Source organism: Sinohyriopsis cumingii, chromosome 12 (genome assembly GCF_028554795.1).
Source record: "Sinohyriopsis cumingii isolate HCF-2022 chromosome 12, ASM2855479v2, whole genome shotgun sequence".
NCBI classification, from domain to species: Eukaryota; Metazoa; Mollusca; class Bivalvia; order Unionida; family Unionidae; genus Sinohyriopsis; species Sinohyriopsis cumingii.
This window is the reverse complement of record NC_142972.1, coordinates 15,942,617-15,967,756: the sequence shown is the minus strand read 5'-3', so window position 1 is coordinate 15,967,756 and position 25,140 is coordinate 15,942,617. Positions and strand designations below refer to the sequence as shown.

Sequence of the window (25,140 nt, the reverse complement as noted above, 5' to 3'; positions counted from 1 at the left end):
TAATAATTTGCATGTCAGGATTTTAGTAGCTACACTTGGTTTAGAGGTAAAGTGAATAACTATTTCCAGCTACCACTAAATCGTAAATCAGTAGTGTAAGCATAATTTGTGTGCAAGAGAGAGAGAAAGAGATAACAAGAATGGCTATACCAAGAAAAGAAAATGGGAGGATGTAGCCTTTTTGGGGTCTAAATTTTTCATCTTTGCCTTTGATCATGTCCTGAATTCTGAATGTTATATACCTGTCTTCTTTTATCTTAAAATGTATAGCAGCATTCTGTATATGTGCCTATGGGTTGTCAAAAGAGGGTGTCAGATGGTCTACAATAGCTTTTCTATTTTTTCAAATCAAATTACAGATGAACATTTTGACTGTGGACCCAAACACTGTACTGACATTATAATTAGTAAAATGGGAATGTATTTTTCTTGCATCATCCATTATTTTTTTAATAAAAAATTAAGGAGTGAATGCTTAAGGGCTATTGGTAATGCAAAAATTCAATACAGGCTGCTGGGGTATGATAGTCTGATTAAGAAATGGCTACAAATTATGGTTTCTTTGAGTTAAATATCATGCACCATTTAGCAGTAAGTGTGTGAAAGAATAACCTGTGGATTTTGAATAAAACCTGGAGAAACTGAACATTAACTCTTTTCTGCACACAATGTTTGCAAATAAATTGGATTCTAGTCAGTCCTGAACAACCTTGACAGTAGTTCCTAAAAATGGTATGAAGGCCTGTATTGGCCATATGCAACATTTTATGATGAAGACAATAACAGAATTTGCCATGCATTTTGGTAATAATAATAATAATGACCCAATTTTAATCCAAAACATTATGATGTTTCCCCAATTCAAGGGTCTGGAATATTCATATTCTCGGTTCATGTCTTTCTGTTCATGCTGAACTATCCATTATACCACAATTGGCAATTAAGTTTTTTTTTCTAAACTTCATTAATTAATGAATTTTGAGTTCTCTCACCCCTTTCTTGGTATCCTAGTAATGGGTTCAAAGCAAAATATATGCAATCCAAGATTTTGGTATATTCTCTTTATGCAGACCACCAGCCACATTAAACTGCCTCATTATAACCTGTTTTCTAAAGCATCCATGTCTCCGCCAATAACTACACTGTACAACAATAAAAACCAACTTATCCAGTCCAGTGTTGAAATGGCACACAAAAAAACAACAAATAACTAGCTATCACAAATACATAACAATGTCACTAAACTACCACTAATATGTACATACATAATTGTACATATAAGATCAAACTATTTTCCTATATGTGGCACATTCAACACACCCTACAATCCAATGAAGAAAAGCACATGGATATATACATGAATACATGTCTTATTCACCATCCTTATACACATCTCCCTCGATAACGTGCACACAACAAGGTCCACAAACAAAGACTGCACTATAAGCAAGGTACGAGTTACCAAGGGTCCTACAAAAATTGAAAAAAAATTGCTTTTGACATCGAGAAAACGATGAGGGGGGGGAGCGGCGTTAGGGAACTGGGCTGATTATTGAATGAATCCTCATTTTACAATCATGTCGATAATAATTTTTAATAACGGACTTTTTCTAATTAATTTGTGCATTATTCTGTTTAAATAACATTTATTTTCAATATGTCCAACATATCAAAGATTGTTCCAACTGGTTTCAACAACCATCATGTGTACGCGTAAATAAAATCTGTGTATCATGTCAATGCTTTTTGTTTTCTTGACGAGTCTGGTTCCCGTAGTGGTGTTAAATATTATCCTGCCATATCGGGAGTCCACTGAGCAGGGAATTAGACTAACTCTTGATACACCACCAAACAAGATTCCTTTTTTTAAAAAACACACAACATTTATTTCGTGACACAATCGTCTACGTGGAAACTAAATTTTTGTATTGCTTAATTAGTACAATATTGATGTTGTGAATTAACTGGAATTAATAATGAAACTTCTTTTCTTCCTTGAGTATATCTCTAAGTGCCAATTCAGGAATTCTCTGAAATTTGCTTGCCCACAATGGTCCGTATCTGTGAAATCAAACTCTTTATTTTACAGGGGCCACTAGATTTTAAGTTTGTAGGATTTTCATGCCTTTTAACTTTTCTTTTATTCCACCTCCTTTATTTGATTCAAAAGACATAATTAATGTGATAATACAAAGGAGGCCAGATTTTAATTCAGTGTAACAATACAACAAATACTTCTGGAAGTCAGTTATCAAAACAAGGTTGGCACATAATTAGGTTCTCACAGAAACACTCGCAGACATAGCTGTTACGGTAGATTGACACATTTTACATTTAATTACAAGAGGACACATTGCATTTATGATGATTACACTTAAAAGGATATAAAAGATAGAACTAGAACACAAATTTCAATTGATAAAAAAATTATTTAATTTGTATTTATTTATAAGTACAACCTCCACTCGGTGTGAGTGACGTTTTCATTGATCGAAATTTCTTTACATATCGTTAATTGCAGTGTACTAGGAATGTTGTTTGGAAAGAAAATGTAAAAAATTGTAAGACCTATTTTTAAATTTGATATTTCATAGTATTGTTAAAATTCCCAGGTCCTATCTACCGTTTTCAATGATAAAACGAGCGATACATCAAAGTTTCCATTACCAATTTTGATCACGATTTTCTTCAAGTTCAACAAATAGGGATCAATTTTTTTTGGTATTTTCTGGTTTAAAAAATGGGATCTATGCCCAACTCTGTGTTATAAGCTGGTTCGTGAGTTATCAGGGTGCAGGTTATCAAGGGAGTGGTGTACATGTTACACTATACTTTGCTTAACCGTAACAATTAGTGACATTTGTGATAGCCATCCGAACTGAGTTCCATGTTGTAAAGTGTGCAACTGTTCATATATCTTACCTGATCAGTTTGTAAGTTTGTTCAAATTTGTATTTTTCTTAATTTGTTACACATTCTTGTTTTGCAGGAAGTGCCTTCTCACACACTAGTGGGAATGAATACCACAACGAGAATAGTTGTCATATAAGCAAACAAATTCATTATGCATCCCATTTATGCATACACAAAAGGCTTATTTAAGATAACTACTGAATGACAAGTATTTTTCCTTATCATAAGATGGGTATCAGAACAAAAGACTGATGATCCCTGAAGATATAAACTATAGTTGATTAATACTTACAGAAGTACATGCCATGAAAGTTGTGATGAACAAAAGTAAAATGTAAACAAACATATAATTCATTTTAGAGTATATATTTCAGAAATGTTTTGCAATTCTCTTTGCTATAATTGGTACCGACCATAACTGTACTTTCAATATGGAAAGTCTGATAGCCATTGGGTTACATTTATACACGTAATATGACAAGGGACCAGTTTGACAGGAAGAAGACCAATATGGCAGCTACCATTGCTTGGCATTGTGATGTTTGCCAGGTGCATTGTATGCAAAGCCCGATTTATATGAAAAATGTAACACTTGTTGCATCTTGATTAGTCTTCATACAACAAGACAATTAAAATGCAAAAGCTCAATATTCTCTGATTGTTGTAATTTACTGCAGGTAAAATACAATATCATATTGCCTGTTTTAGCTCAAATAAATACATTTTCCACAAAATAGATTGTACATGAACATATAAGTTAATAATATAACTTTAAACTCAATACATACTATACGTGATATTTGACCATACCACACCCATCCATTAAGCCAATTTGTATTACCAATAGTCCTTAAATTACCTGACTATTGCACATTTATGCAAATGTGACCGCCATCCTCCCAACTCAGCCTCACCAAACTGTACCAGAATTACATCTGTAGGTGTCAAGTCATACTCAGGTGACAAGAGAGCATGAAAATGGACTCTAACAGATTCTGTATTGTTTCTACAAGTAAAATTAAAATCTAATAATATACATAAATTATTCAAAAAATGCTTATTTTAAATTAATGAATTCAAGTCATCAAAAGTTGTTAGTTCCTAATTTACAGCTGATATATTTCATTTGAGTCCTTCATATCATAATGCATATGTTAAATGAAACTAACATCAGCTATATACAGTAAAACCAATATAACAAGGACAGTCATGGGACACAAGAACTGTCCTTCATCGACAGGTGTCCTTTATATATATATATATATATATATATATATATATATATATATATATATATATATAGGGCCAGTACTCTCAATGTGCATTACAGCTCATACAGTTATGACAAAGCATTGCATAGATCGCAAAAAAAGTTGCAGTTCTCAGGAATAATAGTGCTTCTTCTGAGAAAAAAAATTACTGCATTACTATAGGCAGTATGAATAAAGCACCAGTACTCAGGGATAATAGTGCTCCTTCTGAGAAAAAAATTACTGCATTACTATAGTCAGTATGAATAAAACACCAGTACTCAGGGATAATAGTGCTCCTTCTGAGAAATATATTGCTGCATTACTATAGTCAGTACGAATAAAACACCAGTACTCAGGGATAATAGTGCTCCTTCTGAGAAATAAATTGCTGCATTACTATAGTCAGTATGAATAAAACACCAGTACTCAGGGATAATAGTGCTCCTTCTGAGAAAAAAATTACTGCATTACTATATTCAGTATGAATAAAACACCAGTACTCAGGGATAATAGTGCTCCTTCTGAGAAATAAATTGCTGCATTACTATAGTCAGTATGAATAAAACACCAGTACTCAGGGATGATAGTGCTCCTTCTGAGAAATAAATTGCTGCATTACTATAGTCAGTACGAATAAAACACCAGTACTCAGGGATAATAGTGCTCCTTCTGAGAAATAAATTGCAGCATTACTATAGTCAGTACGAATAAAACACCAGTACTGAAAATGACAGCAAAGTAACAATGAAACTAAATGATGAAACAACACAAAAGTTTAAAAACTAAATGAAAATTGCATTGAAAATGTGGTGCATTAACATGCACTAGGACTTTTAACCAGTTTATCAACAAAAAAATTTAAATTTAAAATTGCTTTATTCAAACATAGTTTGCCTCATCTAAAGGTCAAAGGTTGACAGGACATTTGCTTCCAACACCTGGTAACGCCATCCAGTGATTTTGGGTGAGATTTAAATGTACACTTGTCTGTTGTATTTGCTCTTATTGGTAACCTTGAATCTTCTATAGCAAAGCAAAAAATGTAGGCCTTGAAATGCTAAGTTACTGACTGTAGATAGATTATTGAATCAATTTTCTTCACTAAAGTCAGTACTACGCATCATACCTTGTTACATAAAAATTTCGAATGAGAATGCTATTAACTTTTAAGCCAGATTCTTAACTCACCCATATTTATGAACCGTTTAATTCACAAGATATGCAGAGCAATTAAATTGCATATCATTAATTTTTCGGCACACAAGATTCTCATATGAGATCTAACTCATGTTAGTCTCGTGCATTTCAACATGCAAATTAGGTAGAACTCACATGTACAAAAGAATCTAACAAAATCTGATATCACATGAGCAGATATTGTTAACATGAACAAGATTTTGTTGACATAGTCTGCTCATGTGAAAATCATGTGAGAAGGAATTGTTAATACTGTACAAGCAAGACTTTTGCCCACATGAACAAGAGTTTGCTCACATAAGCAATAAATTAGCATGAGCAACAACAAAAAAAAATAGCATTTAATAAATACATTTTGGCAAGAATAAAAAATGTTTCCTACTGAAAAACGTGGCATTTAACAACACAATAGATTTACATGATCATATTCAAAATCTGGTGAAGGTGAGCATATTAGTTTAATTATGTATGCCTGTATGAGGTTTCTCACATGATGTTGTTGTTGTTGTGGGGTTTAATGCCATTTTGCAGCACACAATAGGCTATACATGGCGACCAGTATTAATGGTGGAGGAAGAACCCGAGAAAACCCCAGAAAGAACCACCGACCCACGAGAAGCTACTGGCAAGCTTTCTCACATACCCACATTGGCTGAATCTTAGACTCGAACCGCCGCAGTTCTCACATGATTTTTATATATATATATATATATATATATATATATATATATATATATATATATATATATATATATATATATATATACACATACATGTATGTATATCAAAGGGGTGAAACAATTTAACAATACATGTATAGATACTTTCTACTGATACCCATATCAAGAGATGAAGAAACGATATGAATGACACTTCATTATTTAAGTTGTTTTAATTGAAAGCTGCTGTAAATTTTTATTAGTCATTTGCCTTTTATTCTTTAAATTTAGAAATCATCTCAGACTGCTATACCTGACACATACACTCATTTCCTGTCAGTAAAATAAAATAACTATTGATGTGACCCACTCACCTTCTACAAATGAAACTCTCCTAAATCTGCGTCCCCCCCATCTTAATTCCAAGCCAATTATTTTACCCCATCAGCATGTTCAGCCACTGATAAAATATATTAAAATAAAGACATTTCAGATTTGTTCCCCATGTAAGATGTAAAGTACTTTTCAATAATAACTATTTTTACATAAAGATTCTCTACTGTTTCATATCTTATACACTTGGATCGAATTTGAAGGCTACACTTCTGATGTGTCAAGCAGTGTAATATGTTGCATTCAATTCTAACTGGTGATTATTGTTTCTTCAAGTTCTGGGTAAAAAAATAATAACCACCAATCAGAAATGTTGCTTATTAACTACATGACACATCTAAAAGTATTGGGTTCCTAACTAGATCAAAACTGATACAAACTTCACATGAAAGTGGCTATGAAATGATCTGTAAAGTAGTTAAACTGTACATGTGAAATATCTCTTTGTATGCTGATATAGGTAATAATGATGCAAATAATAGCACAGAATCAGCAAGGGGGCAGATGCAGAAATACAGTTGTTTTTCAACTGCAGCATCCACACTTAAGTCTTTTTCTAGATAAGATTTTCCTTGCATGAGGAAATTGCACTATTTCGGCTGTTTTCAAGATACCTTCGAAATTTAAGTGAAGGCATGAAATTGGTAATGAGACTCTTTTAAAGCATTCTTACAGTGCAAAACACAAAATGGCATGGTGACCAAGAGGAGTCCTGCAGCTGATCATCTGAAGCAGTCTGAAAGGACTAAAATGTTGAGTTAAAAACACTGACAAATAACAGGCAGTCTGTTTGGAAGTATGTTCTTGTCTTTATCTTGTCAAGGATGAGAATGGTATATGAACAGATGACAGGTCTAAGTCTTTCTGTAACCTGCACAATGGAAATGCAACCAGTATGCCAACACACATAAAACAGCACCACCAAACCCATTTATAATCCTTCTCAAAATGAACGACCATCAAGTTGATATGTGTAGACCCAATATACAGTAGAGTGCAAACCATATTACTTGTTTCCCAGAATTACTGAATCATGGATATTGTTTGGTCATTTTTTCCATTATTTGTGTACATCTTTGTCATATCGTGATTCATATACCACAAATATGATCCAACCAATAGTTCTTTATTATAAAACAGGAATCTGGCCACTACCTGCATGTTAATCGTGCCCCACCCCTTTATTCTAAATCCAAAGTGTGTAGGCCAAAATAGTATTGAAATAAGAGACTAAAGTGGGTCAAAGATTGCTCACCTGCCTAATATCTACCTAACAGCGTAAGACAGAAGCAACTGATAAACAAATCTGGAACAGTAGGATGCTTTCTATAAAAAATTGTTCCAGTACTGTTTGCATATTTTATGAAAACAATTGTTTAAAACTTTCTCTAATTTTTATACCTTCATCTATTAGTAATGGCACATCAGAAACACTTGTCCAATAATTGAAAGGTGTCTATGCCAGGACACTTTCTAATAAAGCTGGTAAAATTCTGTTAAGTGCACTTTTCTGTGGAAATGTTTTGGTTTTTTTTAAGTAATGGCCAAGTGGCATCATTTCTATACATGGTAAAGTTCTTCAAGCTAATACGCATCCTGTCAAATTTAGGAATATTATGTTATAAAATTTTTAAAAGAGAGATTTTAAAGTTGCCTGATGCCAGAAATCTCCTGTAAAATCATATGCATATTGGTCAAGCTGTTTGTCAAAAGAACAAGCTACAATGAAAGACCATACCATACATTCAGTCAACCATATGGCAAGCTGAGCCAATAAAAAAAGACAAGGCAATTGAAAAACTTTAACATACAGGTTAATCATTGGGGCAGATGGACAAACTGATGGTGGTTAAAAAATTATTCTCTAGGTAAGGATACATGACAACAAATTATATTTTCCCTTCCTGCATCCTTGACCATCAGGCAATTTGCATGCCTATGGTATGTAACATTACATCTAGTCATAATATATATTTTCTCCAACTGATACAAAGTTATGTACTGCACAGACAAATCTGGAGTAGAAAATACTTTCAAACTGCTTGGTTGCCCACCAGAAAACCAGACTGATCAAATTCCCAACTGGGCATGACAAGAGGGCCTTGACTCACTGACATAAAAGGCAATGTAGTAACAATATTAGGCAGTAACTTGGGTTAAGACACCTATTTGGTTGAAATTGTTCATATTTTACATATTATTAACTGTATTTCTACTCAGAGTAACCTCAGTTGAACTAGATGTTGATACCTTTAATATGAATATGAAAAATGTTCCTGCCAGGATTCTACCTATAATATTTGGTTAGTTAGAAGTTAGTTTTGAAGGGAAAGTCCTTCTATTAAGATTTCTATATATAAATGAATATCATTTGTAGTTTTTTCACCTGGTTGCTATTGATGCTACACCACTAGTAGGAGAACCACTCCAAAGCAAATCTGGCACAGCATCATTCTTAAGATCATTCCTACAAGTTTAGCTCAAAATTCACTGATTTATACTGAAGAAAAACATGATAATTGATTTTGCACCTGGTTGCTAAACCTACAATATTGCACAGGGGCACCATCCTAAGCAAATTCTCAAAGATCTGTGTCTTAAAAATTATTCCTAACAAGTTTTATCACAACTGGCTCTGCAGTTGTAAAAACGTTGATAATAGTTTTCATTCCACCTTTTTGCTACATAAGCCATATCATGGCTAAAGGAACCTCCCAAATGTAAATATGGATAGGAAATGTTATAGTAAAAATTCCATTCAGTTTTTTCAAAAATGGTTCTGCTCTTCTGGAGTGGCAGAAAATGGGTTTCCACCTCGATGCCATGAAAACCTTGTCATTGCTAGGGAGCCACCCAGGAAACAAATCTTGTTTGACACGAAATACGAATTGTTCCTACCAAGTTTAATCAATACTGGCTCAGCCATTCTAAGCAAAATCTTAAAAATGGTTTTCAACATAGCTTCTATGAAGGTCACACCTTTGCTTGGGAAGCCAACTTGTACAAATATCTTATAAGCATAAACAAAGAAACATTCCCAGCTAGTATGACAAAAAATGACTCAGCTGTACTGGAGAAAAAAGTTAAAACTGAGTTTTCCATATGCTTGTTGTAGAAGCCACAAGTATGTCATCTCAAAGACAATTCTAATACAGCCATTCCTATGAAACATTGATATAAAGTTTGATCAAAATTGCTTCTACTATTCTAAAGGAAAGTTCAAAGAGATTTTCCACCTGACTACTCAGGAAGCCACTGTTGTTAGTTTAGCTGCCCATGACACAATTTTGACAAAGCATATCATCATAAACATTCTTGCCAAATTCAGTCAAAAGTGGCTTAGTCTAATGGAAAAGCTAAAAATAGGTTTTCCAATTATTTGGTATGGAAGTAACCTCATTATCAGTAGAGACACCCCAGACAAAATTTTCATTCAAAAACATTCCTACCAATCAGTGGTTCCAAAAAATTAGACTTTCAAAATGCTACAGATGCCACAACAATGTCAGAGAAGCCACCTCATACATAACGCTGTAAAGTGTACCCCAAGAAACAACCATTCCAAAGAAGCTGAAAACATGAGTTTTCCATATGGTTGCTATGGATACCTAGGGTAGTTCCCCCAGGAATGATGTGGTATCCATAGCAACCATATGGAAAACACAATTCTGACAGAGCATAATCTAAATAAGATCCTACCAAGATTATAAAAATTTGCTAAGCTATTCTATAGATGATAAAACCGCTCAAGTGGCCTAGTGGTTAGAGCATCCCCCTCGGAAGCAGGAGGTCGTGGGTTCAAACCCCGGCCAAGTCATACTAAAGACTTACAAAAATGGTACTAACAGCTGCCTCACAAGATGCTCAGCATTAAGAGGTTAGTGTTAGGACTGGTCGGTCTGGTGTCAGGATAATGTGACTGGGTGGGACATCATGCTACATGTCTGCGGCATGATGACCCAGTGCTAGACATCACTATAAACTGCCACACTGCAGACATCATAGCGATATGACTGAAAAATTGTAAAAGCTACGTTAAAAATTCTAATCACACATACTCTATAGATGATAAAAAATAAATTTTCTACATGGTTGCTACTGAAACCACACCAATGGAGAGGTAATCCTCACCCAGACACAATTTTGATGAAGCCTGTCCCCAGGAAACAAAACTACCTCGGCTGTTATGGAGATTAGCCACAACATTGCTAAGGGAACCATGTGGAACAAATGTAGGGTTGAACATGACCTCAAGAATATTCCTGCAAAGTCTGTTTCACACTGTGCCAGCAGTTTTTGAGCAAAAGTCAAAAATAGCAACTGTAGAAAATAACTGTAGAAAATAGCAACTGTAGATTGTTGATGCAAGAAAAACATGGCCTTGACTTAAGATCATATGGCTTTTGTCCTGTTGAGCAAGATATATAGTTGCCCTGAAGAAGAAAAAAGGTCCAATTAAACATCTTGTAGATAATTCTAATTAAAAAATAATGACTGAATTATTCAAAATTTAGTATTTAACCTTCATACAAATGATGTAAAAAATAAGTGACAAAATATGTTATGTTATGATAGTCCATATTTATTGATTTTAAATCACTGCAAGCATGCTTGTTTGTCTAGATTGGCCTTGAGTACAAGTCTTTTTGTTAGTTTTAAGTTCAAAGAATCTCAGGCTACCTGGCAATGGATTTTCAACCCCTATAAAATCTTAAAAGACAGATGGACACAATGTCATAACATAATATGCCTGACTTATGACATGCATAGAAAAATGAAAAACAGTTGTCTTCCTACTGAGTGGCCCCTCTCAAAATAGGCCACTTATTTCCAAGAGGCCATGTTGGCAGTCAAAAAGTACATGTTTGTATGGACCATTCTGACACACAGATGTGAGGCTGTCCTTTTTGTAAGGCCTCATAAAAGGGGAACCACTTAATCATAATTTACACAACAGTGATATTTTTTACATTTAAATAGCAGGTTACAATTATATGTTATTTCTAATTTTTACAAATGTAATCATTATGATGACAATGAAACATTAACTTTACCTTTGACTTCTATTCCTTTCAGTTTCCACTCCACTAGAAGTACTGGCCTGTAAAATTACTTTACAGTTAGTTTCTTTTTTAAAGAACCATAAACACACAAACAAAATACACAGTAATGTAATACACAGTGTTTCCCTTTACCCTCATTTGCGCTTCAGAGACCCCCAAATTTTTAATCTGACCCCCAGTTTTGATACCAAAGTTTGTTTTTAACAGTCTGACCCCCAGTTTTGACACCAAGGTGATTTTTGACTCTCAGTCTTGCACCCCTAGGGGATACAATGAATACAAGAATAATGTTTACAGTTCTTAAAAGGTTTTTAAAATTAACATTAAAGATCAAAGGTCTCCCATAACTCAGAGGCAAGCAAAAGTACCCAATAAGAACCTAGTTAGAGCTACAGTTAACAAACAGGAGGATAATGGAAATAGAGATTATCTTTAATTGTACCAATGTGTTAAATCGAAAAAAAATAACACTGCCTAGTCCATTTTCAGCTTTATGACTATATTAACAAGACTTACAGGAACTCTGCAAAATATAAATATCATTCTCATGCTATTAACAGCTTTTCATTCCTACATTCATTTCACCAGTATCATCTCATACCAACCCTCCACCCTTCCATCCCATCCTCTTCCTCCTCCCTTCTACCCCATTCTCCTCCTCCTCCCCCCACCATAAGTTAAATTTCCAAATTGTAATGAATATATTTAACAGGAGTACCATACACAGTATATATAAAATATAATTTGTCTGTGTAGATAAAGGTCACAGTGACCATGATCTTGACCGTAATCCTATCATGAGGTTTCTTTGTCTCATTACGGGTAACCCAATCAATGTAACCTGGTAAGGAAGATCAAGTTCAGAATTCATTAGAGGTAACCAATCAATGAACTCAACGTACCCTGTTGAAAGTTATTTTCCTTTGTCATATTTCAGTGCCAATGATGTAGTTCTATGGGACACAGAATTCATTATATGAATAAAGGCCAAAACCCATGGAAAATTTTCATTTCTTACCTTCCAAACACTGCATTTATAAACAAGGAATAAATACATTTTGAACATCATTATGATGGTTCATAAATCTAAGTGTAAACTCAAGATGGAGAAGATCAGGTATTAACAATTATGACTTCCGTTGGTGTGATCCTAATGAATGATTATACATATAAAAAAACCAACATAAAATTGCACAGTACCTGGCTATCCCAATGTTGAGATCTGCTGCGTTGTTTGCCAATTCAGCTTTCAGTAGCAATATTTTCCCCATTAAATAAAGAAGGATCCAAAGAAATGAAATTCTGGTTTTAGAAATGAATGGAAGATATTTTTTCCTTAAGTGGAAATTATTGGATCTGATGGTAAGTCTACCATATTGCTGTCTTCTGATCTACTTAGCAACAGTAATTAAGGGGACAGGCATATGTGGAATCGCATAAATAACTATTTTGCCAATTTTTCAGATTTTGAAATCTTCCCTTTTTTGTACTTGCTGTTGCTGATGTTTAATTGTTGCTTTCAGGAACATACATGAGGTGAGAAAAACTTCAGGAATGACTTCCTCTTTTTAACAGTAACTTCAGAGTAATTACACACCAAAAATTCAGTTCGTTCAATAAATCTAAACTTCAGGTAGACGATGACAAAGGAATTTCTCTTTGTCTATCCAAAGTAAGAAAGGGAGAAATTTTCATATTCAACTTTTATCTGTTTTATAAACATGAATATAAAAATAAATATTACATATTGTTTCTTTACTAAATTTTCCAAAAGTAAATCACTAATTTGTATAGTGAACAAATATTTCTCTTAAATTCTACAGGCAATTGGTCCATACATGTAAAAATTAATAAGCCTTATATAATTAATTAGGAATCAGCAAATTTTGTCTCTTTTTACACTCATTAATAAACTTTGTGCTTCATCTGTTTTTTCTGACCATGAAAGGACCCTTTTAACTATGAAGAGGATAAAAAGTGTGCTGAGGCACAGACTTTCAATCTGTTAATTAAATTCAAAGACCCAAAAACTTTGACCAAAAACTCAGGTTTGAGAACATGGTCTCTGTCAGGTAAATACAGAATACTGCTTTTTTCTTTTATCTTTAAAACATTTCCTTCTTTTATATTTTGTTTCTTTTTCCTTCAGTTTTACAATGATAACACATTTTAGAAAACAACTGTCGTAATGCTACCACATACTTTCCCCAATGCAAGAGAAAATTCCTGTTGAGAATACTTTAATGAATGGATGATCTGAAAGGACTCTGGCATCACAGATTACTATACACTGATAAAGTGGAAGAAAAGCCAAGGAATTTATTACACAGTAGGCTCTAGATACAGCAATGGCCAAGGTAAAAAAAAAATCACATAAACATCCATATTTGTGATCAGCAAGAAAAATATTATATTAAACAATGGAAGGCAGAGACTTCCTTAGGCCTTTGACACTGAGACTCCAGAACTCTCAATCCCCCAAAAATGTCAGTCCTGATGAAGAAATTGTGGGTCTGGATGAGAAAAGGAGTCCTACTGAGCAGGCATAAAATTATTACACTTATTCAGTTTAGTCCTAAAATCTGTTATATTAAATCTTATTGAATATAATTATATAATAGAATATCAAGTCTCCAGGACTGGTAATTTTTTTTTACAACAATTGGTATGTAGTTCAAAAGAAGGTTTCAACATAAAAATGTAAAAAAGTACATAAAATATATTTTAATGGGATGCCTGAGTTTCAAATTCACTACCTCTTGTTTGTCATAAAATCAAATCTCAACATTAAAAAATTTTAAAAAGTAATAAAGAAACATTGGTATGTGCGAATTTAAAAGAAAATGTGTATATAACAATACAAAAAAGTATTAAAAAATTTGGATGCTGCCATGAGTTTCTAATTCACAACCTTGTTTCGCAATTGTTACAATCAGAAAGAAAGACAAATATATATATATATATATATATATAAGATGTCTTGTCAACCATATCAAGATATTTATCAGTTTCCACAGACTCCTTATCCACCACTTTGGTCAAATGCTCTGCATTTGTTTGTTTCATCAAGATGAGTCTTTCTTACCTGTACAACATCTGCCAATGCTTTGTCCTTTATCTTGTCCAAACTGTCCTTTTCAACCTGTAGGTCTTTATTAGTACCAGTCTCCTGAATTGGTCCTTTAACATGACTTTCATTTTTATCTTCAATATGGACATCATTTGTAATCTCTCTGCTCTCTTTCACATCAATATCTAAGATGCTCTCACCATCCTGTACAATTTGAATAGGCATTTGGTGTCCATCCTTCTCCATCTGACATTCTAAATCAGTTATTGCATCTACATCTATTACAGAATTATCAATCTCCATTCCAGCTTCCTGATTTGCAAACTGCTGCGGTTCACCAGATTTTGCAGGGGAACTGTTTTGAATGTCTTCTATCATCTTCTTTTTAACCGAATTTTTCTCGTAGCTTTGTTTTTTCTTACGTTTACGCCTATTTATCTTCTGATCTTGTGATGATGCAGATGGCATAACTTCATCTTCACCTGAGTCTGTACTGTCAGAACTATGTTTGTTATTTCTTTCATTATTGTCCTTATCATCATCAAAGTGATCTGCTGACGCATGCTCACAATTATTGTCCTTTTCTTCTGACAAAGTGTTTCTACTTTCTCCATCCAGTGGGGCATTTATACCAAACACATTCAAATTCTCTGGAGATACTGCACTTGATGAAGTTGGAAATATTGGTGTTGAGGTCTGCTCTTTGTTTTCTACATCAGGCTTGGCATGGTGTACGTAACTAGCACGTTCAGTAGTAGAGGAATTATTAGTGTTCAGATTTTGATCAGAACTGCAGCTAGCAACTGTAAATAAAAGAAAAACAATAATGACATGTAAACTAATTTGTTGATGTATACTTATATTTTTTCAAAACAGGGAAATTCATATAAAAGATACACCGGTAATAAGAATCTGTACAGTATATTTAGAAATGGGAAAAATTACTTTGAACTCTTTCTTTCTATAAAATTTTACCCACGTGTTAGTGGTTCTAGTATCTTAAATGCAACAACACTTTCTGTGATGGTCCTTTTGGGTGGGGCTGGGGGTGGGTGTTGTCAGCTTCATATTGACGGAATGAATGTAGTCAAGAGATCAATGACAAAATATGTTTTGTGCATTATACCTGTGCATAATAATTAGGCGGATTCCACCTGGAACTTAAGCCGACAACGCGGAATTTGCCTAAAATGTTACAAATCTGGTTAATACAAAGGCAGACATGGAAAATTAGAGAAATCAAAGATGAATCCATCTAGAGTCCATCTAACTCTAACTTAGTCTAAGATGGACTTTTGTCAAAATTCCTGCTATATAATACATCTTTTGGCATAAGTTTGGACTTCGTTGATTTTCCACCCACCATCAAGGTGGAATTAGGAACTTAGTCACTGGCATCTATTATATGAAAGGAGGAATCTGGACTTAGTTTATTTTCTAACCAACATCTAGGCAGAATGAAGAACTTAATCATTTACATCAGTTAAATAAGGCATAATTAGGACTTGGCTTTTGTGTGTCTGTAAAGTTAAATGACTGAAAATATAGTGATATTTTGTGATTGCAATATCACTGACATTTCAATAAAAATATCAATAAGATATAATAAAATTTATTGTTCCTTGTACAATTTGAATGATTTTCAGCAGCATTTATATTTCCTGTTTCAGATAGCTGTAACTTTATTGTTTATTTTGGGCACAATTTATAACTTCTTTCCACATCTTTCTTTGTTATATTTCTTTTTAATTTTTGTTGTTGTAGTTGTTTAATTTTTGTTTAACTTCGATTGGATTTAACTGCCCTCAAACATATTTTCATCTTGTTTTCTGTTTTAAAACAGAATTTTGCTTTTCTCCTGATCTGAATCTGATCTTCCTCGATATAGTCCCTTTTTTAAAATCATCTCCAAAACTTTTTTTTGCTCTATCCGGTCACATTCCACAACGACCTTTCTAAAAAGTATTTGTTCAGTTTATTGTTTAACAGATGGTTGCTGTAAAGAGCTTTGTGATTGGTCAAAATTTTGTACTTGCCCAATAAATCATTGCATAACAAAAACTGATGGGGATGAGCATGTTTGCTAAACATGGCGATTCAAATTTTTGAGCGGGATACAAGATTGAATAACCATTTGAAATATGTGCAGCAATGAGAATAGCTTGAATGCAAAGTCGATGGGAATGTAATTGGTCAATTTGTATAAAAACTGAGCGCCAGGACTAGCATTTTGCTTTTTGTGCCGTAAAGAGCTTTACAGTAGCGGCTAACATGCTAAATATGACAAAGAATTGAACCAGGATGATTTTGAAGTTATATAACTCCAAACTAATTAACTTCCAGAATTTAAGGGGGAACAATGTATAGATCACTGGTGGGAATTGTTGCCAGATACCCATGTCTATCAATGATAGTCATATCTTTGCGGAATTTTCTTGGCCGAAAAGTAGAATCATCTTTCAATATAGTGAGGCATTATTGTGCATACGATCAAAATATTTTAGGTGTGTTAGAATTCAGTGTCCAATAAGAGTAATTATATCATGATAAACGATTGTCACGGCTGCTTATGAAACAAGGAATAATTCAAGAGACCACAACAGCATCATAGTTTGTACAATCACAAATCAGTCTACAGTACAAGTAACATAAGGCAGGCTCCAAGCTTTTCTTCTTTTCATAATCAATGTCTCAAATGGATGCTTTTCTGTAAGTTTGCATTATTTTCACCGTTGAATTTTTCAATGCAGATTAATATTTTATATTTTATATATCTCTATATGTTCACAGATGCCTGTGCATATGTCCAGGCTTGATACTTTGATTTTTAAAATCACTTAGTTATTTTGTGTCAAGCCAGGTTCTTCACATCATGTTGTATATAGTGTATATGTTGTACATCACAGATAGAAGGCCTCAAGGTAGATTAGTTCTGTAACTAATTGAGTTACCTTCTCTAAATCAAGTCTTATTATTATCATTATTATTATTATTGTTATTATTATTATTATTATTATTATTATTATTATTATTATCTCCCATACCTCTTGCCTTGGATGTCATATAAATACATCTGTATACATGTTTTTCATGCACACTTAAATATCACCTTGGTTAATAAAGTCCTATTTAATTCTTATCCATTATTTCTTTGAAACTTTCTGAAATGTCTGAAAAACTACTGAAACTTTAGTAAAATACTATATAATGATCAAAATTTTTGTGAAATCTCACGAAATTTTTAGTCACATTTTTTTGTGAAATATATTTCAGTTAAATTTTAGTGAGATCTCACCACAATTTCAATGAAAGTTTTGGTCAAAATATTTGTGAAATCTCACCAGACTTTTCAGTAAAATGAAAAAGACTTAAGCGATGCCATCATGGATTAGGCTTTGTATGCGAGAAAGAAAATGAGGACAAGAAAAACCTAAATCTTATTTGATAATGTCTGTCAAAATAAAATTTATGATCCATTTTAAAAATTATTGTGAATATTTATCACTGATTCCCAATAATGTCTAAGAATCATTAGGCAGTTTAATAGAAATCTGAAGTATATTTTTTATGGTTTAGGCAGAAAGCGCTTAAAAAGCCCATTTGAAATCTGCCTTGACATTTTCATCATTGGATGGGGTTTCTGCAGGTATTTCCATCTAATCTGGCAGAAGTAAAGATTCCGCCTAGTAACAGAGTAATCTGCATGTTTTGAGCTATATTCCACCCTGAATCTGCCCAAAAGTGATAATATGGGGAATCTAGGCTAAATAAGCCGAATAAACAGATTCTGCCTAGTAGACAGAATAAACAAATTCCGTCTAGTAATAGACGGAGTAATTTGCCTATTTCATGCCATATTCAACCCTGAATACACCTAAAATTTATAATAAGTGGAATCTAGGCTTTAGGTGAAATCCGCTTTAAAATTCCACCTGGAATATGGTTAAAATCAGGGCAGAAGTTTTCATACAGGTTAATACCCACTGCTAATAACAGATTTTGACACAATGAGCATAAAAACAAACCAAGAGGCTTATATGGGTTGCATTTTGCCTACCGGGATGACATTTGCCTAATTATAAAACCAAATGCAATAGCAGTTGGCCAAAAGGTCTCGGCCACTAGGATGCCTTCTGTAATTATATTTTCTCCAATGCTGCTGATTGCATATGTTATGCAAACAACTATTCAAAGGCTTTTCCAGGTTGTACATCTTCATCTATATCAGAATAATTTTACCCTACTATGCCTTTGTCAAAGGATACACTAAAAACATATGGGGTCCCAAAGGGAATGAAAGGTTAAATTAAATTGGAAAATTAAATGATCCTTACCAAGCTTAAGTTTGATGATAATTTCATTGAACCTGTAGTACACTCAGGGATGACATACCCATGCACCCTCCCTGTCTCTCATTTTGCATTTTGTGACCTTTCTCATGACTGACACGTCACATGACATATTCATCATCTCATGTCATCCCTATGGGTACAACAGGTTCAATGAAATTATCATCAAACTCCAACCTGGTAAGTAATGTTGAATTTTCTAACTTACTGTCAAATATGCTCCAGCCCATTACTGAACATGGAAAATCTCCAAAATGATTTCTTCTCAAACTTCACTCAATAGAATTTGATAAATTTGACAGAAAGCATTGTGGCATGATCAAGGATTCACTCATAAGGAATCTCCTGTCTTTTCTTAATAAGGAATATGCTCAATTGTTAAACCTTTAGGCCAAAAAAAACAAAATGTGTATTTTTGGTAGACCCACCATCCCTGTTTATTTCCACTGCTGAACCTAGCACCCCCCATCAAATCAAAAAATTTTGATTTGTGCATTTAATTACACTGGGTTTGCCTAGTATTTGAAATGATTAGTATATTATATATATATATATATATATATATATATATATATATATATATATATATATATATATATATATATATATATATATATATATATACATAATGCAGAAATCAAGTTACATTATCTGCATGTTCAATTACTAAACTAGACTGGTACTACACCATTTGCCAATACAATGATCAAAAAGGATGTGTCATGGTAAAGCTATTAAAAAAATTATCATCCACTGAAAATGTCATGCTTATTTCAAATAGGATCTCTGGTCACTAAGAACCCTGGATGTGGCCAATTAAAAAATTAATTGGATGTACCTTTGACAGATATATTGGCTCCAAGATTTTATAGGTCAGTGGGAAGCCACCAAAAGGTTTGCACTGTATAATTAGCAATAAAAATGTTACTCAGTAAATCTCTGAAGGAACAGAAACAATCAGAAACACATAAATAAAAGTTTTGAAAATAAAACCCACAACAATCTCACTGTTTTGAACATAACATCAATTTAATTGTAGAAAGTGATGGGAAAAAATAATCATCACAAAGTGAAGTCAAAATATTTCACTGTAATTGCCCTTTAGCAAAACCTTGGAAAAATGGATCAATATTTATGTATGGATTAATTTTTGACAATGGACAAAATACAACATACTATAACTAAGATACAATTAAATAAATTTATGTTGTAAATAACCTTCAGGTGATACTGATGCTGTTAATCGGTCAGTTCCACATTCCAAACAAAATCTGTCATCTTCTTCCAGAAGCTTTCCGCAGACTGAACCATCCTCCTTCTTACCCTCACAAGGTGTCTGTTTCTTTTGGAACAATGATTTGTCCACCTTCTTTCCACACTGCCTACAAAATTTGTAGCTCCCCATCAACTCTGCGCCACATGGTGTCCCATCTTTCCGTCTACCCTCACATAGGACAACCATAGTACTGTCAGAGACAGTGGTTCCACATTCAAAACAAAACTTGTCATCTTCTTTGAGATCTGCCTTACAAATCCTACACTTCATGGCTGATTAATGTCAAGAATCGTCAGGTTAATATTTCTGTCAAGTCATTTGGATGAGTCATGCCTAGGTGGAAAAAAAGATTGAAAAATATGTAAAGTTTCATAAATGCACAATTTGTTGAAATATAATGGACAACGTAAACTTTAAAGTGAAACACAACCCTAAAGAGTTACCAGTAACTCATGAAATTGTGGAATAGGCAATTGAGGCAATTGTGGTATAGAGCAAGCATGTGTTTCAGTCATACTGATCAACTAAAATGTGTGAAAATAATGTCCCATATTTGCAAGTCCTACCAATATTTCTTTGCTAAATCCAGGGACTCAAGGTATGGCATCTGATTTGTAATCCATGAATTGTGCATTCAATACCTGCCTAGGCCAGCCTGGGTCAGTTGTTTTTGTGTGTGTATATGTTATGCAACAATGGGTATTAATGCACATGTGTGTGATTATTATTAATATCAGGGTGTGTAGGTATGTTCTTTTGTGTGTCTATGTATCTGTGTGAACAAAAGAGTCCATGAAATTGTGAGAAATGTAACGTGTGACTTGCTTAACCTACTAAGAAGGCTTTTTCACTATGCTGCCAATGTTTTACTTTATTGCATCATTGGTAATACACAACAGCCATCGAGTTATTGCCACTTTATTATGGGGCTACAAATATATTTTTCATTTATCAAGTTTAGTATCTCTTAAACATGGATACAATCTAAAGAAATAAGTTTATAAACCCTTATGAAAGTTTTAATGAAGGTCCAAAATTTACATCAGATTCCTGGGTAGGGCAAAGGGTATATGTAATCTTCAGAAGAATGCTGTCAAATGTGACTTACTATTGATTTTATTCTTTGTCCTAAATAAAATGATGAAAAAAATCATGTTTTGTAGCACAACCAAGAGTTTTAGACTATTCATTTTCATTAAATTATTTGGGACAATGTTTTTCTTAAAACTTACAAAAATGCATTTTTAAAATTGCACTCACCCACTGATTACATTTGGGCAAAACATTCCAAGTAGCATATAAGAAACAGTTCAGACTTGATTTTTATCATTCTTGGATGCATCTCCAATTAAAAATAGCTTGATTTAGATGGAAAAGCTGACACATTATGCTTCATATCCTAGGTAGTGCTAAAACAAATCCGATATCACGATGCCCAGGGCCCCTCTAATTTCAGATTGGACCCTTCCTGTATTGCGCTGATGAAACACGGAAATTGACTTGCAAGATTTTGAGACTAGGAAATTATTAATATTTATCCCAACTCTTACCCTTGTGAAGATCATCTACTTAAAGCAACAAGTGATAAGTGATAACTTGTTCACAATTACAGAATATATAAAAATGGTGGATTTATTTTCCACCTTGATCAAAGTTACAAAACGCGATTGCCATTTTCGTTAAAGCTGATATATATATATATATATATATATATATATATATATATATATATACATACACATACAGGAAGGGTCCATATATATATAGTTATTGTGCAGTGCATGCACAAGAGTCTGACGTTTTATCAATACGTTATTATGAAATCTCTGACAACACGAAATCACCTTATCGTACTGTAAGTTAACACCGATAAGGTGATTTCGTGTTGTCAGAGATTTCATCGTGATTTATTGATAAAACGTCAGACTCCTGTGGTGCATGTACGACATGTAAATTGTAAGCAACGATACGAGCCCCTGTGTATATGGTAAAGAAATGTTTCGGAGTGTTCTTTTCTTTTTACAGCTGTCACAGAGAGTGAACTCATCTACTTACAAAAACACCGATGAAACACAATGATGTTGATGGCGGAAAATCCAAAGTGCAAATGGAGGTAGATTTTCATGGAAATCCAACCACACAAAGTTGAAACCGAAAGTAGATGTTACTAAGCGACATCCTGTGGCGGGAAATGGTATACGATTCCTGGGATAGTACTAAAATGCAAAAAGAACTTCATATCGCGAGAAGAAGAAATAAGTGAGAAAACAACTTTATTTCTTTATCAAATTCAATAATTTTTTCAGATGAAACATAGTGACAATAAAAACATTGACTAATGCATTTACAACATGATTTTCATAATATTTTGGTCACAATATCAATCAGTACAAAAAGCGGTATGCAAAATGACTTGCGAAAAGAAGAAATCAGTGTGACAAGAATTCATATTTTCTTTTATTTCTTTATCAAATTCAATAAATCTTTTTAAAATGATAGATAATGACAAAATACAAAGACAAACGCCTTTACAACATACATTTTCATAACAGGGTAATATATCCAAATAATTGATTCACAAGACCTTTGAGAGGGGAAGTAATAATAATAATAATGAAAGTACTGCTACTTTTTGTAAACAGTAAATTGCTCAAGTCTCAGATTGAACAATCTTATTGTTTGTAATGTTTTTTTTGGGGGGGGGGTTGGACAAAAATTGTCAGTTTTATTTGGCTTTGTTCTGCAGTGTGACTAACATGGATAAAACAATTGACAAATTTGTCTACTCATAGCGGCTTTAAGGTTTTTTCATTAAAGTCGTCTGGCTTTTGATGGGCTGAGAGAACATAAAACAATGTTACTAGCATAGATTTGTCTGCTCGAATGACCCAGCAGATGGATTAATTTCATTTTTTTCGGTAGCTTTTAATAGAGTTAGGCCAATGTTGAACAGCTAAACAACAATATTCCTCCTACCATTTCGATAGGAAAATGGCTAGAAAGTACGCGGGTGGTGTTTGTTGGTAAAATTTGAAGAACTGATAGTATCTTCTGTGATGAAAGCGTAATTTGCTGATTGGCAATTCCGTAAACTGTGTTGCATTTCTTTTTCCGATTTTACATACATTTTCTATCCCGCTTTTTGTATCGAAATAAGTTGAAAACATGTACGGTAACTAAATTTGTTATCTCCATGAAATATTCCGATTCCTTGCGATGCCGCTTTGTAATGCATCAGTCTGAAGTTTCGGAAATACTATATTTTTCTTAAAAAGTCTAAGTTTTAATGCTCCCCTTTGGCAAAAAATTTCATTTCTGTGTTTGTCTTTTTGAAAAACTTCTCATGAAATATTATATTGTAATAAATTTGGAGTATGCGCCATTTGTATATATCTCTCCATTATAAGGATTTGTTAGATTTTCTTGATTACTTGTTTGATTATGGGAAGTCGGTGTTGGGGAAATATTCCTCAGCACGAGTAATTATGCAGTTACTAGAAGCGAACGTCACAGAGTGCAGTGTTGATGATATTTCATGATAGAATGGTTTAGTTTCGTAGTGCATTTAGGTCAGAGCCGCATAAGTGGCCTTTAGTCAAGTAGTTTCTATTAAAATCGAATTGTGTTGATTGCCTGTGTGTCTCCGTGTGAAGTATTTGTGATAGATGTGATAGTTTGTGTATTGGACTAACATATAAGTGATTGTTCCAGTATCTGGAGACGCCTTTTATTGTTACTATGATGGTAAATATGGTGCAGAGTTACAGGCGAAATGAGGCTTAAAATTATGATTTGACTGACCTAGGGTTAGAGTGGGAAAAATAGTTCCTAGTATTTGGTGTTTTAGTTGTTTTATATATTCATGGCGTGAAGTATTGGCGCTACGTTACGGAAATGTAATAAGGAGAAACCATGCAGTAGTGAGGCTGGCATGCAATTGTGAATCGTGATGCAAATGTGTGGTTGTGATAATTGTGGCTATGCATTGATTAGAGGAAAATAAACCTATTGTCTGGGTACGTTGGAATTTCCAGTGGACAACGGCTGCTGTCGAGAAGAAAATGGAAATTAGGGGAAAACAAGTGACATCGAACAGGATTCACACCAGGGTCGGATTCGCTCGGCAAAGAGACCCCTTTGGTTTATTGCAACATTGTTTCATTTCTTTTGCAAATATTATTAGTTGCAAAATAGTTTTGTTAAAATAACAATCCATTGTGAATAGAAGCCGCTTAGAATGAAGTACCTATTTATAAGGGGGCCTAACGATTAAGTGTTCCGTTTTTTTTTTTTTTTTTTTGTTTTTTTTTTGTTTTTCTTCTTTGGGTGGTGGTTGTCCAGAAGTGGACTGGGAATTTTGTAAAATTGTTGCATATTGTGCATATCAATAATCTTCTTATCATGTTATTTTTATGTATATGAGTAGTGTAGTGGGCCACTATAGGGACAAGGGGACATAACATTACAAACAGGGTATATCCACTATGGGGACAATGGGAATTTAACATCGGGAATTTTAACATGGATGGGCTTGTAAAGGGTCAGTGGGACTTACCATTACAAACAGGGTATATCCACTATGGGGTCTATGGGAATTAAACATGGGGAATTTTAACATGGATGGGCTTGCATAGGGTCAAGGGAAATTGAACATGGATGGACTTATATAGGGACAATGGAAATTGAACATGGAATATTTATATAACACAGACAATACACAAACACTGATACAACTTTAAAAATATTTGAGGCCAGAAAGTCATGTCTTTTCGAGACAAATGAGGGGCCCTGAAAAGGGCCTTTGGCTTTATGTTAACATCCTTCCGTTAACATAGAGGACATCGCATTGCTCTTCTTTTTTTTCCTCAAACTTTGTCTGACTTCTGGTCCGTAGATCATAACTCTCTTTAAACAGCCTTGTCTCTCTTGTATCCGTCCTCCAGACAATGACCCACGATGATCTGACA

The 25,140-nt window shown here is 33.7% G+C and overlaps 1 protein-coding gene across 1 annotated transcript in view; it reads right to left on the bottom strand.

Annotated features, from left to right (window-relative positions):
• The window catches only part of LOC149786031 (E3 ubiquitin-protein ligase rnf213-alpha-like), a 451,244-nt gene extending 428,929 nt beyond the window's left edge, over positions 1-22,315 (bottom strand). Inside the window, exons 1-5 of the mRNA XM_089978103.1 lie at positions 22,229-22,315; positions 20,116-20,506; positions 14,564-15,351; positions 11,470-11,516; positions 3,773-3,919 (exon numbers count right to left, since the gene is read on the bottom strand). Of these exons, the coding sequence (XP_089834229.1) occupies positions 3,773-3,919; positions 11,470-11,516; positions 14,564-15,351; positions 20,116-20,443 (1,310 nt within the window). The 5' untranslated portion in view covers positions 20,444-20,506; positions 22,229-22,315. The remainder of the gene's footprint in view (positions 1-3,772; positions 3,920-11,469; positions 11,517-14,563; positions 15,352-20,115; positions 20,507-22,228) is intronic.
• Positions 22,316-25,140: the final 2,825 nt, after the last annotated feature.